The sequence below is a fragment of the Lepidochelys kempii genome, chromosome 12 (genome assembly GCF_965140285.1).
Source record: "Lepidochelys kempii isolate rLepKem1 chromosome 12, rLepKem1.hap1, whole genome shotgun sequence".
Lineage (NCBI taxonomy): Eukaryota > Metazoa > Chordata > Testudines > Cheloniidae > Lepidochelys > Lepidochelys kempii.
This window is the reverse complement of record NC_136391.1, coordinates 11,258,066-11,278,854: the sequence shown is the minus strand read 5'-3', so window position 1 is coordinate 11,278,854 and position 20,789 is coordinate 11,258,066. Positions and strand designations below refer to the sequence as shown.

General features: G+C 42.1%; 1 protein-coding gene across 5 annotated transcripts in view; it reads right to left on the bottom strand.

Annotated features, from left to right (window-relative positions):
- Positions 1-20,789, bottom strand: part of ESRP2 (epithelial splicing regulatory protein 2) — a 61,154-nt gene that overhangs the window by 30,044 nt on the left and 10,321 nt on the right. For all 5 annotated transcript variants that reach the window (XM_073307561.1, XM_073307563.1, XM_073307562.1 and 2 more), the window contains exons 4-5: positions 1,602-1,715; positions 288-402 (exon numbers count right to left, since the gene is read on the bottom strand). In XM_073307561.1, coding sequence (XP_073163662.1) covers positions 288-402; positions 1,602-1,715 — 229 coding nt within the window. The remainder of the gene's footprint in view (positions 1-287; positions 403-1,601; positions 1,716-20,789) is intronic.

Sequence of the window (20,789 nt, the reverse complement as noted above, 5' to 3'; positions counted from 1 at the left end):
AGCATTTTCTTATAAGGCAAAGTTTGTGTCAATATCTCAAAGAATTAAAAAACCCTAAGCGCGTACTGAACCCATGCTAAATTTCATTACTAGACAGAAGACTAAATGTGAAAAAAAGATGTTAACAGCTGAAGAATGCAACACTATCTTCAGCGTTATGTTAAAAACTCCTTCAGCTCTATGCAGAGATTAATTTTTAAAACCAGCTTCTCAATTAATTTACTGGGATGAAAACTATAAACAATTGCACAGAGAATTATGGTTTAGAAGTGACATCAAAAGGATACACTCTGCCATGGATTTGATAGTTTGATCCTTCACGGGGGCTGAATTGGGGTAGCATGTGTGAAACTCTTTGCGTAGATCATAAAATGAATAAAAGCAGTCTGATAGCAGGAAGTTCTACAAAGAAGGAAGGGAGAAAATGAATTAACATTATGAATGCCACATCCCAGTAAAGGACAATTAGGGGTTTTTGGGGTTGAACAAGGATCTTACCTGGCCACAGTTACAGTTTGTTATATATATCACACATTTTTATTTTATACCATATCTACTCTTTCCCTCTCTGATTACAGAGCTGCATGTCACTCATTTGACCAAGACCAACCAATTTAGTTCTCTTATCACCAACTTTTAATAGTTGGTGTCACTGACTGCAAGGATATACACTCCTACAGTAGCAAATCAGGACAGCTTCCCAGATGTAAGTCCATGCAAAACAGTTACTAGTTTTAAAAACTGAGTGGTGGTGTTATATTAAGGTTCCCATTTAGAATATTGTATCTTTTTCTTCTGCGCTCTTGCCAAAAGCAAGAGGACTCCTAAAGGTAAGCACCACAGGTTGAAACATTAAAAAAAATATATTTTAAGAAAGAAAAAGGAAAATTGTAATAGTATAGAAAATACTTTCCAATAACTTTGTCCAATATAGGATTATAACAGATTCTGGAAATACGTGCTGCATTAAACATTATTCCGTCCTTCCTACAAACAAACAAGCTAAGTGGACAGGTGGTAATCCAGGTCTATTTCAGCAGTCTCTCTCTCCCCTAGTGCTTTATGAAGTTTGATTTGAATCCAAGCAAAATAGCACTCACCTTTGTTAGGTTCGAATCATTAAGAGAAGTCATGAGAACCCTATTGGATCTGAGGGTCGTAAAGAGGTTTTAATAGTGTTTGAAGATGATGCAAACATACGTTGGGGAGGGAAGGAACTTAACAACGGAGTGAGACCCATACCTCAATCTGGTAGAAACAGTTGTTCTGTCTCCAGTATTTTTGGAGAAGGGAGACAGAAATAGGTAGAAGGGATGAAGAGTCCTTTTAATCTACTGCCTTTCCATATTTCTTCTACTTTACACCTTTGGTGCCCCATTATTGTAGCCACCTTCCTCCCAGCCAAGAAGCAGACTCTTCCCAGAGTCAGTCAACGCCTCTATTTTGTTAGCTACAGGGGCCACCAATAAATATTACTGAGACAGCTTACTTCCCAGAGTAGGATTATGTGTCTCAGGTGTATGAGTAATATACAGGATATTTTCTTTGTTGATTTGAAATAGAGTACTGTCTTTCTTCCACACCAAGCTCTGATCTCATACCTTTTTGGATGCTTCTGGGTGAAGGACCTGCCGAATGAGCAACTGGCCATCTGTGCAGAGTGTATAAGAACTCCTTCCCAATAACTTCAAATCACTGAAGACCAGCTGGCTAAACTAAAAATAAAGTGGTAAAGTTCATTTTTATTGATGGTTCAAGCTTGTCAGTCCATCTTACTGCTTTACCATTTTATGTACCAAATGTATTTCCAAAGATAAAAAGGAAATTAAACACAATGATAATCTTTGAAAGATCACAACTGATAGAAGAGAATGTGGCTCCCGTTATCTGAAGGGCAGACAGACTACCATTAGGCAATTACAGGACAGAGATTTATACCACAAGGACACCCCCTCAAAACCAGAAAGTGGGCATTTCAGCAAAGTTTGAATTGTTGGAAGCTGCTGTAATTGTAACAGTAAGGTTCAAACATTTGGACTCCTTACTATCAATTTTCTGTTAAAAGTAAGAGAATATTAGATCAAGCATAACACTGATTTTGCAACACCACTTCTAGAATTAAATTGGACCCAAGTTTTATTTTGTTTTTAAGCTTAATAGAAAAAAAACATGAAGAGCTAGGACGCTACTCTTTTGGGTTTATTGGTATTTTAACAATCACATGTTAATCAAAACCAAACAAATTGAGGTCTGATGTCTTGAGTAATGAATTTGTAAGAGTCTATGCAAAGGCAAAAGAATGTTAGTCAGAGATATGGTACAGTAAACATTAACACAAAGCTATCACATCTTTTCAGGCTTCTCAGAGTGTTGATCTTCACTCGGAAAAGGATTATTTCCCACTAATTTCTGGATTGTTAAATGTTATTTTCCATCCTTGTACATAAATTTCTATCCTTCGGATCAATCTATATCAGTGCTAGAGGCCCTGATATAGGTATTACCATAACTAACAAGCTATTTACTGATTTGATAAACACAGATAACTTTCAAGGGGACAAACATAATTAGTTTAAATTTCCCCCTGATGCAACCCCCTCCCTGCAAGAATGTAGGCATTGTACCACAAACAAAGCAATAATTAATAGCATGATTCAGCATCCACACGTCTCTCTCAGTAATGGCTTTTCCTTGCAGTTTGTTTTGTAGAATACAAAAGGAGTACTTGTAGCACCATAGAGACTAACCAATTTATTTGAGCATAAGCTTTCGTGAGCTACAGCTCACTTCATCGGATGCATTCCTGTCCCAGCACAGGACAAAGTCAGAGCCACTGAGCTTGTCGAAGGAAGGGGTAATAGGGTTACCATATTTCAGGTTCCCCAAAAGAGGACACTGTGGGGAATGGGAAGTTGAAGGGGAGGTACAGTTGGGGGAGGAAAAGAGGGTACACCTGCGGTGGGGTTACTCACTGGAGGTATGGGGCGGTGTCACTCACTGTCACAGGGGTAGGGCGGCTGGCGCAAGCCCAGAACACAGCGAAAGCTGTCAATCAGCGCTTTCCTGTGGGACCCCCTCCCCAGAGCTGGGAGCCTGCAGTTGTAGCTGCAGGTGAATGGACCAATCCAACTGCCAATGCAGGGGAGGGAACCATCACGAAGCCGACCAATCGGGGCTATTTCTGGAGCTGCAGCCTTTGCTCTGCAAAAACCCTGGACATTTCCTGTTATTTGAAAAATCCACCCGGACAGAAGATGGAGGCTCAAGAGAGAGGCAATATCCTGGAAAACCCAGATGTATGGTAACCCTAACTGGTATGAGTCAGCCACAGGGAAAGCTTTTCATCTCCCACACTGGCTTTCATATGCTTCCTCTCCCCCAGAGCTGCACACTTCACCAACAAGTCACACTGCCTGCAGAGGACCTCTCCTAATTCACACATCTCCTCTGGGGAAGGAATGGGAGGGACACAGGAAGAGAAGTTTGTGGAAGCCTCTAGTAATAACTAGAGTGTGCTGCATCCTGGGAAGAAGGAAGGAGACAAGTCTGCAAACCTTCCTTTCTCTTATTTCCTTCCCCCTACAGGAGCTATAGGCAGGCAGGCCTGCCCCGCTCCCAGTCTCCTCTCAGTTCCCCCTACTCTCCAGCAGACTTAAGATTCCAGTATTCTGCCCTGTCCAAGACTCTTTTGCACAGAGGGATCCTTAGAGGCAAAGGAAGAAGATTAAGTACTTCCACATGCCCACAAACTGTAAAATGGCAGGTTCCTAGCATAGCAGCCAGGTCACTAAAGATGCTTTTCTCCCTCCTAGCACTTCTCTCATCCAGGATGCATTTGTGCTCATCACTATAGTATCTAGGCACCATGTAGCAATGACAGCTGGGAACTCAGAATTGACTCTTTTATTCCTTTCATTAAAACAAAACAAAAATCACACCAATCCAACTGCGGGGCGGGAGGGGGGGGAGGAGTCTGAAGGGGATTTGGTTCTCATGCCAAAAAAGTACAAGTTTCCATCTTTGACCTAAAATTGCTACTCCAGCAAGATAGCTGCCACAGTAGTAACCTCAAATCACCTTTCACCTTTCATGCACGCATATCACTGAATTGAGCAAAACGATAAACCTCCTCCTTTAACAAACACATACGATTGGAGATGCTGTACTCTTCTACAGTTTGTTTTATAGGTGTGCAGCATGGCACAAAGAACACTTGATTCATTCTGTGATCACAGAATGAGATCCAGGGGTAAGAGTTCATTGGGGCAGAAGCTACTGTGGAGAGCTGGAGCAGCACACAAGGCACATACACATATCATATAGTCTTGAGAAGACAAACTGTGTTTCAAGACGAATATGAATCCCCTCCCAAAATATGAACTGATCTGCTTAGTAAGATTCTGTGTAGCAAACTGCACAGAATCTCTCAGCCTGTGAAACCTACTCAAGTTAATAAACGTAATTGTTTCATGAACTGTCACAATTGTTTTGAGGCATGTATCTTCGTGCCACTCTATACAAAGGCTATTCAGCATCAGTACTCAGGTTTTCATTCCCACCCGGCACATATCTATCTTAAGCATTTACTAATCCCTGGCAACCCTTGGAAACTGTAGCTTCAAGGTTTTAGGGCCAGAATTTCAGACATTTTACATGTTCAACTGCATCTCTTAGTACCACAATTTTACACAGGTTCTTTGATTTTTGAATTGCAGTGCCCAAAGGCCCAAGTAAAGATCAGGGCCCCATTTCGTTAGGTGTTGCGCACACACACACAGGAAGACATGGTCCTGTGAAAATGCACGTACTGAGCTCATTTTGCTTGCCATGATGGTAACTGCACAAGCAAATTGTGTGCATAATTTGCACACATTTTGTGCAAGGAATTGCATGCCTGTAGTTTCTAAAAAATTCTGCTCTGCCCTGCCCCCTCTCCTAATACTCACTGTAGAGTAAGGGTTCAGTAGAATTTCACGTTCAGGTAGGGCTGAATGAAATTTACACCAAGAGAGAGACGAACCAAAATCTTATGATGGTTCTGTCACATTTTGCACTATTGGCAGAGTCTCACTATCCATTAAAGCAATCAAATCAACAAAAGGTTAACCAGTTAACAGGTTACGTTACAAAAGCAGGTTTCATTTTTTTCAAAGAAAACGTTTTTCATTAAAAAGCAAAAAAAAAGTTGGCCAAGCAGTTTTTCCACCAGAAAACTTTCATTTGATAACAGGGAAAAAATTATTTTGAAAAACAATTTCCAATTTCTTTTGAAAAAAAATTTTTTTTTTAAAACCATAAGACAGTTCTCCCATCTCTCAAAGAATTATTCCCTCTTCCCCTCCAAGGAAAAGAAAAAGGAAAATGGAGTACAATGTTCTTTTTTCACTTTCCAGTCTTAAAAATCACTCTCTCTCGCCCCACACACACACACACACTTTTGTAGTGTAAAAAGGAGGAAGAAAGAAGAGAAGGTAAGTTTGGGAAAGATTCTATTAGATTTTTTTCATTTTTTCCCCTTTGCACCCCACCCCCATGGGAAAAGAGTATTAGTCATTCTTTTTCCAGTGTAAAAAAGGTAAGTGTTGTTTTTCTCCACACACACTTTTCCAGGTTTTTTGGAGGATGGGGTGGAAGGTGGAAAATGTTACTTTCTTTCAATTTTCATATTTGAAAAAATGTGAAAGGGAGAGAACATTTCCACACACACACGTCACTATTTCTTTCTTCACAGGAACAAAATAGAAATAAATCTCCCACAACAAAAACAATCATAACCACAAGAAGTGAGAGAAAGTAAGTAATTTTGAAAATTTTGTTTTACATTTTTAAGATTTTTCGTTGTAAAGTTTCAAAAACAAAAACAAAACATTTTCTTTTGAAGTTTCCACAATAGTCCCTCTGTCTACTCTCATACACACACAAAAAATTAACCAGCTCGATCCACTATGGGCTCAGAAGGATGGTCTTCTTCTAAAATATTTAGCCTGCAGTTTAAGAATTCGAGTTCAGAGCAGATGAGAGTCAAAGGTCTGAAGAACATGAAACAACACAGGAGGTTATTGTTTGAGGAAGACTTTCAGCCACTGCATAAAACCCAGAGATTAAGATCTAAGAGTGCTCAAAAATACCTCAACTGCAATATAAAGACCAGCAAGACAAGCACATTCCAGAGGGGTGGAAGCCCCTCAGAGGTGCAGCTTTGGAGACTGCTACATCCACAGCCCAGTAGCAAAGAGCCCCCCTGTAATGACGGAAACTGAGAGAGTTGTCTGTTTTTTCATTAGATGCAGCGCCTTACAGTTTTGCTGTAACTATTGTCTATGATAGATACAATAAAGGAGAACAAATATTTGCCACCAAAAAAAAGGGGGGGGGAGGGGAGGGAGTAGGGTGACCAGACAGTAAGTGTGAAAAATCGGGAAGGGGGTGGTGGAGTCATAAGAGCCTATATAAGAAAAAGACCCAAAAACCGGGACTGTCCCTATAAAATCGGGACATCTGGTACCCTGGTAGGATGGGGCGGGGGAGACTAGAAATAGCTGTAGGGTTTAACTACAGATTCTCATGGAAAGGAAGCAAACAGTGAACTTTGTGCTTGATGCTTCTGAAGAGGCACAGAGTCCATGCAAAAGGAGTGCAAGCAGGAGATGTTTTAAATTTAATGGAGAGTTGGTGAAGGAGACAGATGCAGGACAGCGACTTCGTGTGGCAGGAGCCTTAAAGGAGAAGGGTCTCCGACTGACTAAGAACGAGGAGTGGTTATACAGAGTGACAGATGAGCCCAATACTAGATAAGCAGAGGGGATAAGGGAGGGAGTATTTGCAAAATGGGTCGAACCAAGTCCATGGAGCATTGTTTTTCTAAAACAATCATAGGGTGTTTACACTACATCTTTAAAAACATTAACAGTGAAATTTAGTGTAGCAGCACCCACATCTACTGCTAGAGATAGGTTGATAAAATCACCCAACCTAATTAACAGAGCAGGAGCAGATTTACCGTGAAACAAATCATGTGGTGGCCCAAGACAGGGGGGCCCCCAAAATGCAGGACAAATCTCATCTAACAATCTGCCCGAGACCCGGCCGGCTGCCTGCATGCCGTGGCCAGTGGCCCCACACCACTACCGGAAGCTGCCGGCTGCTGGCACGTCTCTGCGTGCCCCTGGTGAGGGGGAGGCAGCTCCGGGCAGCACACAGAGACCCACTGCGCGCCCCCCCCCCCGCAAGAGGCATGTAGAGACATGCCAGCAGCAGGGCTAAGGCGGCTCTCTGCCCGCTCTGCCTCCCCCCCTCTGCGCCGCGTCAATCCCAGAAGCGGCCAGCATGTCCCTGCTGCCCCTGGGAGGGGTCGTCACTCCACGCGCTGCCCCCACCCTGAGCACCGACTTCGCAGCTCCCATTGGCCAGCAACTGCAGGCAGGGGCAGCACCTGGAGACCCCCTGGGAGCCGCTGCCGGGGGGGTGGGAGGGGCAGGGCAGAGGTCATGCCAGTCACTTTGGGAGCCGCACCACGCGAGGTAAGTGCTACCCCCTGCCCCCATCCCACACCCCAACCCCCTGCCCCAGCCCAGAGCCTGCTCCCACACCCAACTTACTTCCAGAGCCCGACCCCTCACCTCTTGCGCACCCAAACCCCTGCCCCAGCCCAGAGCCCACACCCCTCACCCCCTGCCCGAGCCCAGAGCCCACACCCAGCACCCTCTCCCACACCCCAACCCCCTGCCCCAGCCCAGAGCCCACACCCAGCACCCAAACTCCCTCCCTGAGCCCAACCCCCGCACCCCCTCCTACAACCCAATCCTCTACACCAATCAAGGTACCTCACTTTATTTTAATTTACTTCCCATTACTTATAATATAGGAAGAGGATGAAGAAAAAAAAAGAATGAAACACAGTGGGGAGACAAAAGAGAATGTTCTTTTTCTTGGCTGGGTCCCGAGTCTGGGGGGGGGGGGAAATGAAGCTGCGCAGGGGGCCCCACTAACTCTTAATCCGCCACTGTAACAGGGGTTTATAATATACCAGCTAAAAAATTGCCTTGTGGAAAGTTGGCAGTTATCAGATTAAAAGACTAATTTAATAAAGACATTAAGCAACTGTAGTAGAGTCTTATCCCACCAGCCTCCTCCACCCAAAACAATCTCAACAGGCACCAAGGTCTGGGAAGTTTGAATATGAACTGCTTAGCTCAGTCCCAACTCTTGTTACCACAGACTCATGTAGGGAACTACACGGCACCCAGGAAACAGTTATAGACAAGTCCAATGTCTTTTCAGATGAACACCAATAGAGAAATGGTTAATAAAAGCCAAGAAATTCAGGCTTTCAGTCAAAATGCTGACTTCTGCTTCTCTTACCACTTTCCCCGTGCCCTTGGCTCCAGTAATGAAAACCACCTCACCTCTATCTCCTCTCACTCATCTTTACACTTTATTTCACAATGCCCCATAGAGGTGGCAGATCTTCATTTTAACTGAGAGGGTATGTGCCTTGCATGTCAAAATCCCTCCTTGAAACTCACTTCTTCCTCGAGTCTCACAAACACTAGTGTCTGTTGGCAACATGCTGACACCCATAGGTGCTAGAACAAAGGATGCTGGGGGTGTAGCAGCACCCCCTAGCTTGAAATAGTTACCATCATATACAGGGTTTACAGTTTGGTTCAATGGCTCTCAACACCCCCTCTATACAAAGTGTTCCAGCACCCCACTCTTATAAAAAGACTACGATTACATCACCATCTGGGTCTCTCAGTGTGTTTTCACAGCCAGTCTTTGTCTTTTGAGATTGTAAGCTGCGCAGAGCATGGAGAGCATCTTTGTAGTGTGTATTGTGCATGGCCAGCCACTTTGGTGGTGCTTTAATAAATCATTTCATGCATGGGGAAATCATTTAGTAGTTAAACTTTGAAATAAAAGTTCAACAAAAATAAAGTTCTGTGGCAAACAAGCTGCTTTGTACTTAACCTCTCTGAAGCCAAGACTGTTCTTGGAGGAGAGGGAGGGAGGAGAGAGAGTGTTTGAATGCTAGATTGAAAAACTGGCTGAACAGGATTCTGGTCAATCAGCTGAGAGTAGAGAGAGAAGCGGAGAGACATGTTTAGCCAGCAGCATGCTGGATGGGAGCCAGCACAGACTGCTATGTTTTCTGCAAACCAGTCCCAAGTGGCTGAAATGACATAGCCGTCTTCCTGTTGCCTTAACTATGACTGAACAAACAAGCTGTGGATCTTAGAGAACCGTGAGGATTCTTCAATAGGCCCCTTTCCATAGTTATGATTTATAACGAGCTAATGTAAGAAACTGGCTGTTTGGATTTCCCTTCTCCCCGGCGCCCAAAATACTCATCCTTGAAAGGCATCTGCATCCGTTTCATGCAGCATCTACAGTTAGTGTAGAAGTGCTGCAAGGACATAGTTCAATTGCATAATCCATCCATACCAGCCTGATAGAGCAAATCATACCTAGCAGTAAGACACTATCCCAATCATACACATGTGGTTCTATTAGAAGGAATGGCAGGAAAGACATCAGCTTCTCACTCACCAGATCTGCTCCTTGCACATATTGAGAGTTAGATCTACTTGCTTTAATGTCTACAGCAAGTGTTTGGTTTCACTCCTGTTAGCCCTACAGAGTCAACACAACTACAGCAGAACAAGCTATGTCCTATTCCAGCTCAGACAAACAAAACTGTTAACGAAGTTCCAGGCCGAGTTCTGTGCTCTTGGTGTAGCCCAGAGTGGAATGGGGCTGTAGAACCTTTTACCATCGTGGGGCACAAGAAAGATGCAGAAGGTATTGAAACTCAAGTTGTGTTCTAAATTTCAGCTACATTGTGACTACCCTTGTGTAAGTGCACCCAGGGTATAAAAAAAAATCTTCTCAGCATCCTTTGTTCCCCTGCAATCTGAGCCTAGCAGTGATAATGGTGAGGGTCAAAGATAGGACAATGGCATGGCTCCGCATGCACCAGCCAGTGCAGTTGGGCAGAGGGATCACAGTTGCACCCTGCGAAAGGGTGTAAGCAGGGGCTATTCTGGCCTACACCTTGATAGGGGCACAATGCCTCCAGGAATTGCTGTCAGGTACGCTGCCTCTGGGAACTGCAGCTGGAGTGACGTACTTCTGCACCTCACTGCATATATATCACTGACAGTAGCTGATATGCCACAAGTTTCCTAGGCTGGCAGCTGAAGGGTCGGGGAATTCAAATTAAATAAATTCACTCTGGAGGCAGACATGGAACCCATATTTCTACATGCACAATAAGTGTTCAACTTTTCTCTTAATGCAGTAATATATAGGACCTTGAACAGGGATGATCACCCCACACACTGAATAATATAAATAACCATTTATTTAAGATAACCATGTGATTATATCCAGCTACATTCAAGTTAATTTAAAAGCATACACATTTATCCTTTAATGTGCATGTTAGTAATTTTGATTTTGAGTCTAACTTCAGCGTGGGTCACTTTTTGATTGTAACATCTCATGTAGTGTCTGCTTTTGCAATAATGAGAAGTGTGAAAGAACAGAATCAAATTGTTAAAATATGTCAGGCCTATTTTGATGGTGTCATGAAGTACTAGGTTGTATTCTGTAACAAATCGCACGGTGTGTGCGTTTTAATGTGAAAACCCCGAGATAAGAAAGTCATTGCAAGCCTACAGCTTCCGCTTGGATAGGCACCCTCTCCTCACAGCCCTTGCCCCAGAGCCTGATCTTGAGAGAGACCAAATAACCACAACTTCTATTCCTAAAAAGTGAATGTTTATGGAGTCACAGGTACTGAGGTCCTAAGAGGAGACCTCCTTTGCTCCCTCCATTGTGCATTTTGCTCATGCTCCAGCTGGGACAAGGGTCTGTACTTGGATGCCAGTAGCACTTAAAGACTTAAAAACAAATAAACAACCCACTACACTATGAGAGCCTCAAAGAGTCTTCCACCGCTTCTCACCAATACGAGACCTGATGTTTCCAACAGGAGAGCAGCAACAGCTCAAAAATTTCAGTGGCCCTTAAAGGAGTCAATTAGAGTTACAGGCAATGCCTAAGCACCCTATGTGCAATTCATCAGCTTGCTGTTAGACAGAGGTATGAATATATTCTACATTCCAACACCCCTTGACTTCAGGAATATTCCCATTTGGATGGTGTGTGTTGGGCCCCATCTTTATGAGTGATCCACATTTCAGATACAATCTGAACCAATAGTTTTCTGCTCCTTTACTCTTTAGATCTTAACTACCTCTGCCTTATCCCTGCAATGAGAAATTTAAAGCATGTCAATACGATAAAGAGGTGTGTAGCTAGTGTTTCATGATACTGCTGCATGATAAACCTTTATTATGCTAGGTAACTTTTTAAACAGAATCTATAGTAAGCCTTTTCCTTTGTTCATCTGTTAACTGTTATTCCATATGGCTGACAAAGGGTACATGGTGACCTTGTATTGAAATCACCATGTGAAAAAAGTGTAATCCATCAAGCTGTGGCTAATATCTTTCTGCTTCTGGCAATATAGAAGAGCTACTGTATCTGGATACTACTCTGGGCCTTGCTGGCACAATAAGAAATATACTAGTGGTTACAGTTCTCCACAAGGGGAAAGCTTCACGTTAACAACATAATTATAGGGAGAAAACACACAGGTCAAACCCTCCCACATGAAATTTTATATTAGATTTTCCTTCTCAAAGCTAAAAAAGAAATTCTGCATATGGAAATGCCCTGCTTTTGCCCTATTGCACAGAAATATAGGAAGCACTGTCCAGAGGGTTAGGGTGCTAGCCTAGGAACTAGGAGATCAGGGTTCAATTCTCTGTTCTGCCATAGATTTCCTGTGTAATTTTGGGCAATTATTTAATCGCTCTGTGCCTCAATTCCCATTCTACTTTACAGAGGTGTTGTGGGAAATACATTAAAGACTGTGAGGCTTCAGATAATATAGTAATGGTAGCCCTAAACATGCATACAATAGGTTGATATCAGAATTTATAAGTTTAACTAGAGTGAAATATGACCCTAATCTCAGATAGAAGCAAAACTGAGCACTGAGTTTCCAGCCATTATAAATATCATCTTCCTTGAAAAATATTATGTCACTTTCTAATAGATATTAATCTTATCTCTTATTACTGTTCCAGCTTCACTTGCATTTGCTGCCACTCCAATGCCAGTAAAATAATTAGAGTGCAGTGGAGTTTCTGCTCTTCTTTCAAGTCAATTTCATCTACATCCAGGGTTCATATGAAAGACAAAATGATTAACGTATCATGGAATCAGTTATTTGTGAAAACCCATTTCATCCTTCTTTATAATTGGCATATGCTTAGGGATAATAAACATCTCAACATTGTTCTTATAAAAATTAGAGTAGGCTTAGAGCTCTGATGTGATAAATTCTAACAAACAGCAGCAAATTTTCTTCAGTGAAAAGAAGAAGAATTGTTTGGGTTGTGTTTGTTTTTTAAATTCAGGACCTAAATTAAAACAATTCTGTTTATGGATATTTTTCTCAATGTCAGTTTTTAAAAAATTGATTATTTCTCCCCTTTAAATTTGCCACCCTCTCCTCATGCTCAGGTGCCAAGAAACCCACATTTTAGGCACTGATATGATTGACACCACAATGCCTTACTACTGGGGAGAGAGTAACCATGGAAGTCTTGGGAAAAATAAAATAAAATAAATAAATGAATAAATAAAAAGCACATGTAGGTCTTACAATGGTGGGACAAAGTCCAAGGGAAAAGCTATTAAGGGCATTACCCAGAATAAAGTTTTGTCAGATCCTTTCAGTTAACAACAGAAGGTAGAAAAATATAGAATTATGAAGGGAAACTTATTTGAAAAAAGTGTTGGAAAGTTAGACGTGGAACTGTGCTGGGGCTAATGTAATACTAGTTTGCTGGGTATAGATAGGCAAGGGGGAGAAGTAAGGTAGCACAATGTGGGTGGGGGAATAGGAAGTTCATACAAAATGGCTCATTAGAACTAATTGTTTTCTTGCTGCTGTAAATCTACTATGACTCAAACAGCATAAGGCAACAGGATTACCAGAGGAGCTTCCATTGTGTATACCTTTCTTGCTTCATTTTAACTGGGTTTGAGGTTTTATATGGTTCTTGAAAGTAAACGGCAGCTGGTTGCTTAGCTTTTAATTCTTTCTGGGAAAGAGTGTCAATCTATCTTTTAAGTTACTACCTAAGAGAAAAAACTGCCTGAGTCCTACCCCTCTAGAATATTTATGGCCAATTTTGATTAATTATTTCTTAGGTGGAAGTTTACAAGAGCCAGGATATTTTCATGCCTGTCAGCTACGAGCATCTATGGCATCCATCCAGCTCCGGTAACACAGTAAAGCACAAAAGGCAAAATTATGGTTCAGGCCACCGGAACTTCATGGTAATGAAAACTCAAAAAAAACCACAATTAGGTTATTTTAATATCTAATGTTGAAAAAAATATAGATGGAAAAGGCCAAAGATAAGTCATTTGATGTGGTACTTCTGTAAGACAAACACATTCCAAGCATTTATAAAACAACAGGGCCATGTTCCATTATTGTTAGTCTTGTTTTGCTACTGTACTATCATGATGTGAAGCAACTGAGAACTACTGAAACATTTGATTATTGAGAGGTGGGAAAAAATCCCACCCACCTTCAAACTAATTCTCTCTCTCTCCCCCTCTCTTGTTGGATCTGGTAATGGAAGCTAAACAAGCTACTGCACAAGTTTGCTAGAGAAGTTAGGCTCAACACCAAGTTGCAGAGAAGTTTTGAGTATTCTAGTCTTAGGCCTGGGCTACACGGGGGGGGGGGATGTTTCAAACTAAGATACGCAACTTCAGTAGAAGTATCTTAGTTCGATTTACCTGGCCGTCCTCACGGCAGCGAGTCGACCACGATGGCTCCCCCGTCGACTCCGCTTACTCCTCCTGTCAAGTTGGAGTACAGGCATCGAATTGGGGATCGATTTATAGCATCTAGATGAGACGCGATAAATCGATCCCCGATAGATCGACCACTGCCCGCTGATCCGGCAGGCAGTGAAGACGTACCCTCAGCGATACACACAATGGAAGGCTTTTGTTGGGACAGAAACTAATAAATGCTAAGAAAGGGTAACCCCATAGGATTGAAATGAAGCTCATAAACTTTGCATAAAAGGAGTGAGGGTGAAGCAGATTGCATGGGAAAAAGAGAAAAATGTGGTGCATATCTTTCTGGACTTGCCTTCACCCCCAAAAACAATTAAAAAATCCCACACATCCTGGTAAAAAACCATGTGCTGAAAGTGAGGTTAGTTTCCTGGTTAACATGGAAGTTGATGGAGGAAAGGGTTCTCTCTCTTCACCACTCTCCCCCACCCCAGAGGAATAAGATAATTCTGCCTCCCATGACTGTGAATATTTGGAAGATCACCACTGTAGAGCTATACATAGTATCAAAATACTAATTCCTTTCCCCTTCATGGGCCAAAGTTTAAACCTAGATAAGGTTATATTTCTGCCCCTAAGAACATATTTTAAGAATGGTTAAGGTTGAGAAGTGAAGCAGGCTGGGTTAGTGCATTTGAAACTCCTAAACAGTGGCCGCAAGGACCTTCTCCATAAAAGTTCTAAAAGTTTCCTCCAGTTTCATAATCATACATGCTCTACTGAATACTACCCACTAGCATGAACACTGCTAGCTGTTGAAGGATGCATGCAGATTACACAGGGACACACACACCCTTAATGAGTTCCCAATAAAAAGCAATGGGAAACAGTAACATTTTACGGCGACACTACTTCATGCTTGATCCACTTTCATATGCAATTACCTATCCACACGCAAAGAAACCAAAACTAAGAACCACATTCAATAGCCTGGTCCCGGGTCACCTCTTTATTTAAGAGGAGACCTGAACGGTCCAAGAGTATACAAAAGAAATCCCCCAATACCACACCTTTAAAAATCTAAGGATTAGGATGCATTTTGAAAGTTTTGCTGGCATAACTATGTTGCTATGGCTATGTCTACACTGTGCACCTCACAACGGTGCAGCTGAGCCACTGCAGCCATGCTGTTGTAAGGTACGCTGTGTGGCCACTCTCTTGCCAGAAGAGAGCTCTCCTGGCGAAAAATAAAACCACCTCCAACGAGGAGCGATAGCTTCGTCACCGGGAGTGCGTCTCCTGCTGACAGCTGTCCAGACCGGTGCTTTTCACGGCTAAAACGTTTGTCCTTGGGGGGAGGGTGTTTTCACACCCCTGAGTGACAAAAGTTTTAGCAACGAAAGTGCCAGTGTAGACATTGCTAAGTGATGTCATTTCCCCCCCCCCATACAGTTATACCATTTTTAAAACTTACAGTAAATGCAGTTATATCGGTATAAATGTGCCTTACCAGAATAAGCTATATGGACATAAGCACTTTTATACTGTGCCCTCACTATGGGAGTTTTGCCGCTTTAACTATTCTGACATAGTTAAAAAGTGGCAAAACTCTAAGAACAAGGCCTAAAAAAAAAAAAGTTAACCAATCCAAAAAACTCAGCTATGAAAACGACTCCGAGTAGGGAAAAAACCAGTAACTAGGAGGCAAGCTACCCACTGCAAGAGGGATAAAATCCCCATTGCTATAAGGCATGAGGAGAAGTAAGAGCTGATGAAAATCCTAAAAACCCACCAAGCTGAGAAGTGTGTCAAGAATAAGACAATGGAAAAAAAAGGGAGGGGGGGCACCTTTCAGAACGTCAAAGTCTTCTAGTGGGGGAACGCTTAAGTACAGTCAGTGTTCCCAATATAAATCTTTGTTTATCCTCTCCCAGGGAACGTATTTTCTCTCTCTCTCTTTTTTTTTTAAGCTGCAAAACCTATGTAGTATTTCCAACCTTTAACCTATTTTTAGGAGCACTAGAATAGCGTCTCATTGCTCCCAGTGGCTCCTGGTGTTATCAGCAGTACTCACGGAACATGTTATTTCAGCCGGAAAGACAAGGTTGAACACAGTCCCCAAATTCTGCATACTAGTTAACATATTCTGGTTGTTATATCCCTAAAGTCAAGTCTTGGGCTAAGTACAACTGTGCTCATATGGTATTCAGTGTTCCCTCTCCTCACACATCAGTGTTTCAAGGACAAACTTTCATTAGCAATGTGATCTTTAGCACTGGGTCTATTGATTGCAATGCATAGTGGTACTGCTGTGTTTACTCAACACTGTCTCATTGTTTGTAGTGCAAGCCTAACCAGTTGGGAGGACGACAGCCAATACCTGTAATGAGGGAGAACACAAGTATGTTTTTCTAACAGTAGTTTTTTAAAAGGATTTCTCTACCCTTCCCCTTTCCCCCCCCCCATTCTTTTCTAAAATCAGGAGATGGAAAGGACAGGTCTTTTCAGCCCCCTCCACACACTGCCCCCATATACTTTCATCTTTAGAGATTCTCTCATGCTTCTGCCTTCTACTGCCCCTTACATCTTGCCAAAGGAACTAAACCACGCATGAGCGGAAGGGGACTCTTGGGTACACACACCCCCTTTGGGTCCATGAAAGAATCTCTCAGCTTTCAAAAACAAAAACAAGAGTTTCCCCCCTATTCTTTGTGAAGAGCACTAGAAACGTTAACCTGTGTCAACTCGCTGAGGGTTAGAAAGTAGCTGGGCTCTGCTATGGCAGCAGCAGATTTCCCTTCCCCTGAGCTCAGTACATTTTTAAAAAACAAAATCGTTCAGTTAAGTTTCGGATGCATCCCAAAGAATCATCATACTATCGCTCTCCAGAATCCTCACCCCAGATCTGGGCTTGGCAGTGTGATCTTGGAGGACAGGACTTGGTTGTATCAGAGGAAGAGGGCAAAATAAGTTTCAGAAACAAAAATGGTAAGGCCGGTTTTACTTGCTAAATGTTCTGCCTTCTCTGGGAGCTCTTGTGTTGCCCCTCCCCCAAGTGCTCCAGAGAGCACATAGGATATGCATCACTGTACCTCTCCTCAATACAGAAGGGGATGGAAAGAGGGGGCAAGCTTCTGTTCCATTGGTTGCCAGCCCTATATGATAGCTCCACTGGTGGCCTTCCTGTACAGCTCCAGCTTGAAGCTTGGGAAACTGGTACCAGAGGAAAACTGGAGCACTGTTCCCCTGAACTAGCCAGAGACCCAACTCCCTCCCACCCACCCACCCGTCAGGAGCATCCCAAACACTACAAGAATCAGACAAGAACCTTCCCTCTTCAGCCACTCCAGTCCAACTTGTTATGGCCAGCCACCAATGGACAACACACCAGCCACCACCATTTGTTGTTCCTAGAAAAGGGCAAAATTTAATTCACGAATATGTAAAAGACTAGCTATCAATTACCACATGGTTACAAATATGTAGTAAGGTCTACTCACAGCTGTTATAGATAAATTTAAGTACACACTGATAGCTGTTGCCTTTTTCCCAGTCTTCCTACCTCCCCCTTCAAAGCCTGGTGGCCTTTCGCAAGTTCCTCAGTAAGCAAGAGTTCATCCTCTAACAATTCTGATTTGCTATAAGAAATAACACTCCAGCTGATACAATGGGGTAAAAGTCTTACTTCCTGCAATCCTTCAGAGCCCTGTCCTTACAGCCCCTACCCATAACACACCCTCACAAACAAACACTCTCCTCCCTCCCAACCAAGAGTTATTCTAATGTAATACAGAACACTTCCTCTCCCGGGATGCCTGAAGTGTCAGACTTCCAAAAAACAAGAATAAAGGTTTTTTCCTCAGCTGCAGAAGATGCTGCAAAAAATCTTTAGAACCAATCCCAATATTTAGGCCCTGGAAACACATATCAAGAATTACACTAGGAGGAAAGCCTCCCTACTCTGCTTTCCATGTTTCTTTAGTCAGTGGTCTCCACATTTGATTGCTATTGCTCTATTATAGCTTTATATGGTTGTACACTGAATATCAATGTAATGGAATTTCTCATTATGATCCCATTCCTGCAAAGTCTTATGCTTGTGCTTAACTTTAGATGCTGTGCTTACAGTGAATAAAGTTAGGCACATGCATAAGTCTTCACAGGATCGTGCCCTTAGCCTGGTCATGTTATCCTCTGGGGCTATCCCAATGCTAGATTAAGACCCATATTACTGACAGCTAACAGAAGTTCTCCTTGAGCTCACGTGGTAGAGTTTGTGTTTAGTCAAAAGATCCAGAACTTTCATGGGAGCCAGACTTAGGATCTGGAACTCACTCCCACAAGAGATAAGAATGACTGCTAATCTCATGACTTTCCAAACTAAATACAAAGCTAATTTCTTCAGCTTCTCTTCCTCATTAGCTCTTCACAGTCTACACAGGTGGACTGGAGGGGGGAGAAGAAAAAAAACAAAAACAAAAAAACCCTTTTGTTATTTTTAAATCTATTGTTAAGAGCTGAAGTGGGGGAAATTTTGTTTGTTGTTCTTTTATTAAATTATAAAGTGCTCTTATATTAAGTATTTAGGCTTCTATTCCCAATATTTTATGTATACTGTTTAGTTCATTACTAATGTCTGTGTTTGCAGCACATAGATACACAGCTTGGCAAAGCATCTATTCCATTTCTGGACCAATAAAAGACATTACCTCACCCACCTTGTGTCTCTTTTACAAAGCAAGACATTTGCTAAAAGAGTGGAATGATCATCCTAGGAAACTAGAGTAGAGTACAGAACTGATTCAAGAACATCAACCAAGGAGACAAATGTATCATAGAGGTGAGGCAAATAGGCTACCAGAGGGAGGGTACCAAGGCAAGCATCTTTCTAATCCAGTGTCTGCAATGATAGATACATGAAGTTGCTTTCAAACAATCCAGTCCCCACCTTTTGTACTGAAGTGAGGAGGTAATTGCAATAAAGGAAATAAGAACAACTGGTCATGCCCAGTAGAAATGGAGGACTCTTGGACTTTATGCAGAGCAGCAATTGTAAGGAAAGAAGCTTTTCCAGGAATATATGGGAGGAAGACGACCACTATTTGCAATAAAAATATAGCATTTATGAAACCCAAATTATTATTTTTCCAGTGACTTAATGGGGAGGAGAAGATAGAAATTTCTGATTCTTCTGTGGAGTTTTAGAAAGAACACTAGACAAGTTTAGCAAACACTTAGTCAAGATTTATCTCGGATGATGATGTGTCAGGACCAAAAATCCCACATAACTGATTACTAGTAAACCCTAATCCTTCCAATCGTAATTCCTTCCCAAATCCTTCTGCCAGTGACCGACTGCAGCAGCAAGTTTTTACTGTTGTGACGCTGGCAGACCAAGTGCAAGCTCATGCTGAAGCCCCAGGCCAATTTGCTTGTGTATTAGTATGGAGCAAAGTGATGTTTAAACATCAAATACATTCTTATACATTTAACATTCATGAAACCTAAAGGGATGCTACTTGCATTGTTTTCATTTATCTGTATCAGGTTAATACACAATGTAAATGTCTGCTACTACATTATATCCATGTAATGAAATATCCCATCAAAGGAGAAAGAAGCCTTGTAGAATGTAGATGAAGAACTCTAACAGGAAAGAGCCAATTTCAAAGCAAGTGGTCAGCATGTGAGATGATCCAAAGTCAAAGATTCAAAAGGCATTCCTCACACTGTCATCAAAGGAAAAGCCCACATGGATAGTGACACTTCCAGCTTGTTTTCTGTGAGAAGCACCTCTTAGTATGTATTCAAGGAAAGATCCTGGATCTCTGGACTGTTTGGACTCTTACAGGGAAGTGAACCAGATGCAAAGCAGAGCTATCCAGAGACAATCCAGCTACCCTGACAAGACTTTTGGGAAACTGGCAGTTTAGTACATCACTGCCATCATTTGGAATGACAAACTGTGATTCACCTGTACATATATTTTATGTGCTTTAACCGCTCAATGACTCTCACTTCCTTTAACAATGACAGGTTTCAGAGTAGCAGCCATGTTAGTCTGTATTCGCAAAAAGAAAAGGAGTACTTGTGGCACCTTAGAGACTAACAAATTTATTGTAGCTCACGAAAGCTTATGCTCAAATAAATTTGTAAGTCTCTAAGGTGCCACAAGTACTCCTTTTCTTTTTCCACTTCCTTTAGTAAGTTTACTATAGAATTAGCTGTCAATATTATCTTTGGTGTAAGATCTAGAGTGCCAATTGATCTGGGATAAGTGACTGGTCTCTTGGGACTGAGAGCAACCCAATGTGGTGTGATTTTTGGTTTAAGTGACCTTTTATCACAAATGCCAGTTTGTCTGGGTGGCAAGATACACTGGAGAGTCTAAGGGGACTGTCTGACTCCATGATAAGACTGGTACCGTGATCCAGGAGTTCACATTTGTTACTGGCTTAGTGAAATCTAATTATACAACACATCACCAGCTTGGGGGGTCTGCCCTGAGGTATGCACTCATTGTCAGGAGCCACTCCAGACAGCATGACAATTGTCATACAGAATTATGCCACATTAAGACTATGCAGAGTTCCTCCTGCCAGAGAAGTAGGGATTCACACATCAGATACTTTGTCTGCATTTGTGGATCATCAAAATATTTGTAGGTTGCGAAATTACAAGGTCTCTCCTTGTAATCAGACCTCCAGATCAGGATGTGATTTAGGATAAATGTTAGATAGCAAGTTCCTCCCCCATTCATGTGCATTAAGATTCCATGGCACTTTTTTCAAATAAACCACAAGGTTCCTCTTAAATTAAATAAAGTTACATTCTGCCCATCTAAATACTCTCTGCAATTTCAGTTACATATAGCATTCTATGCTTTTCATCCT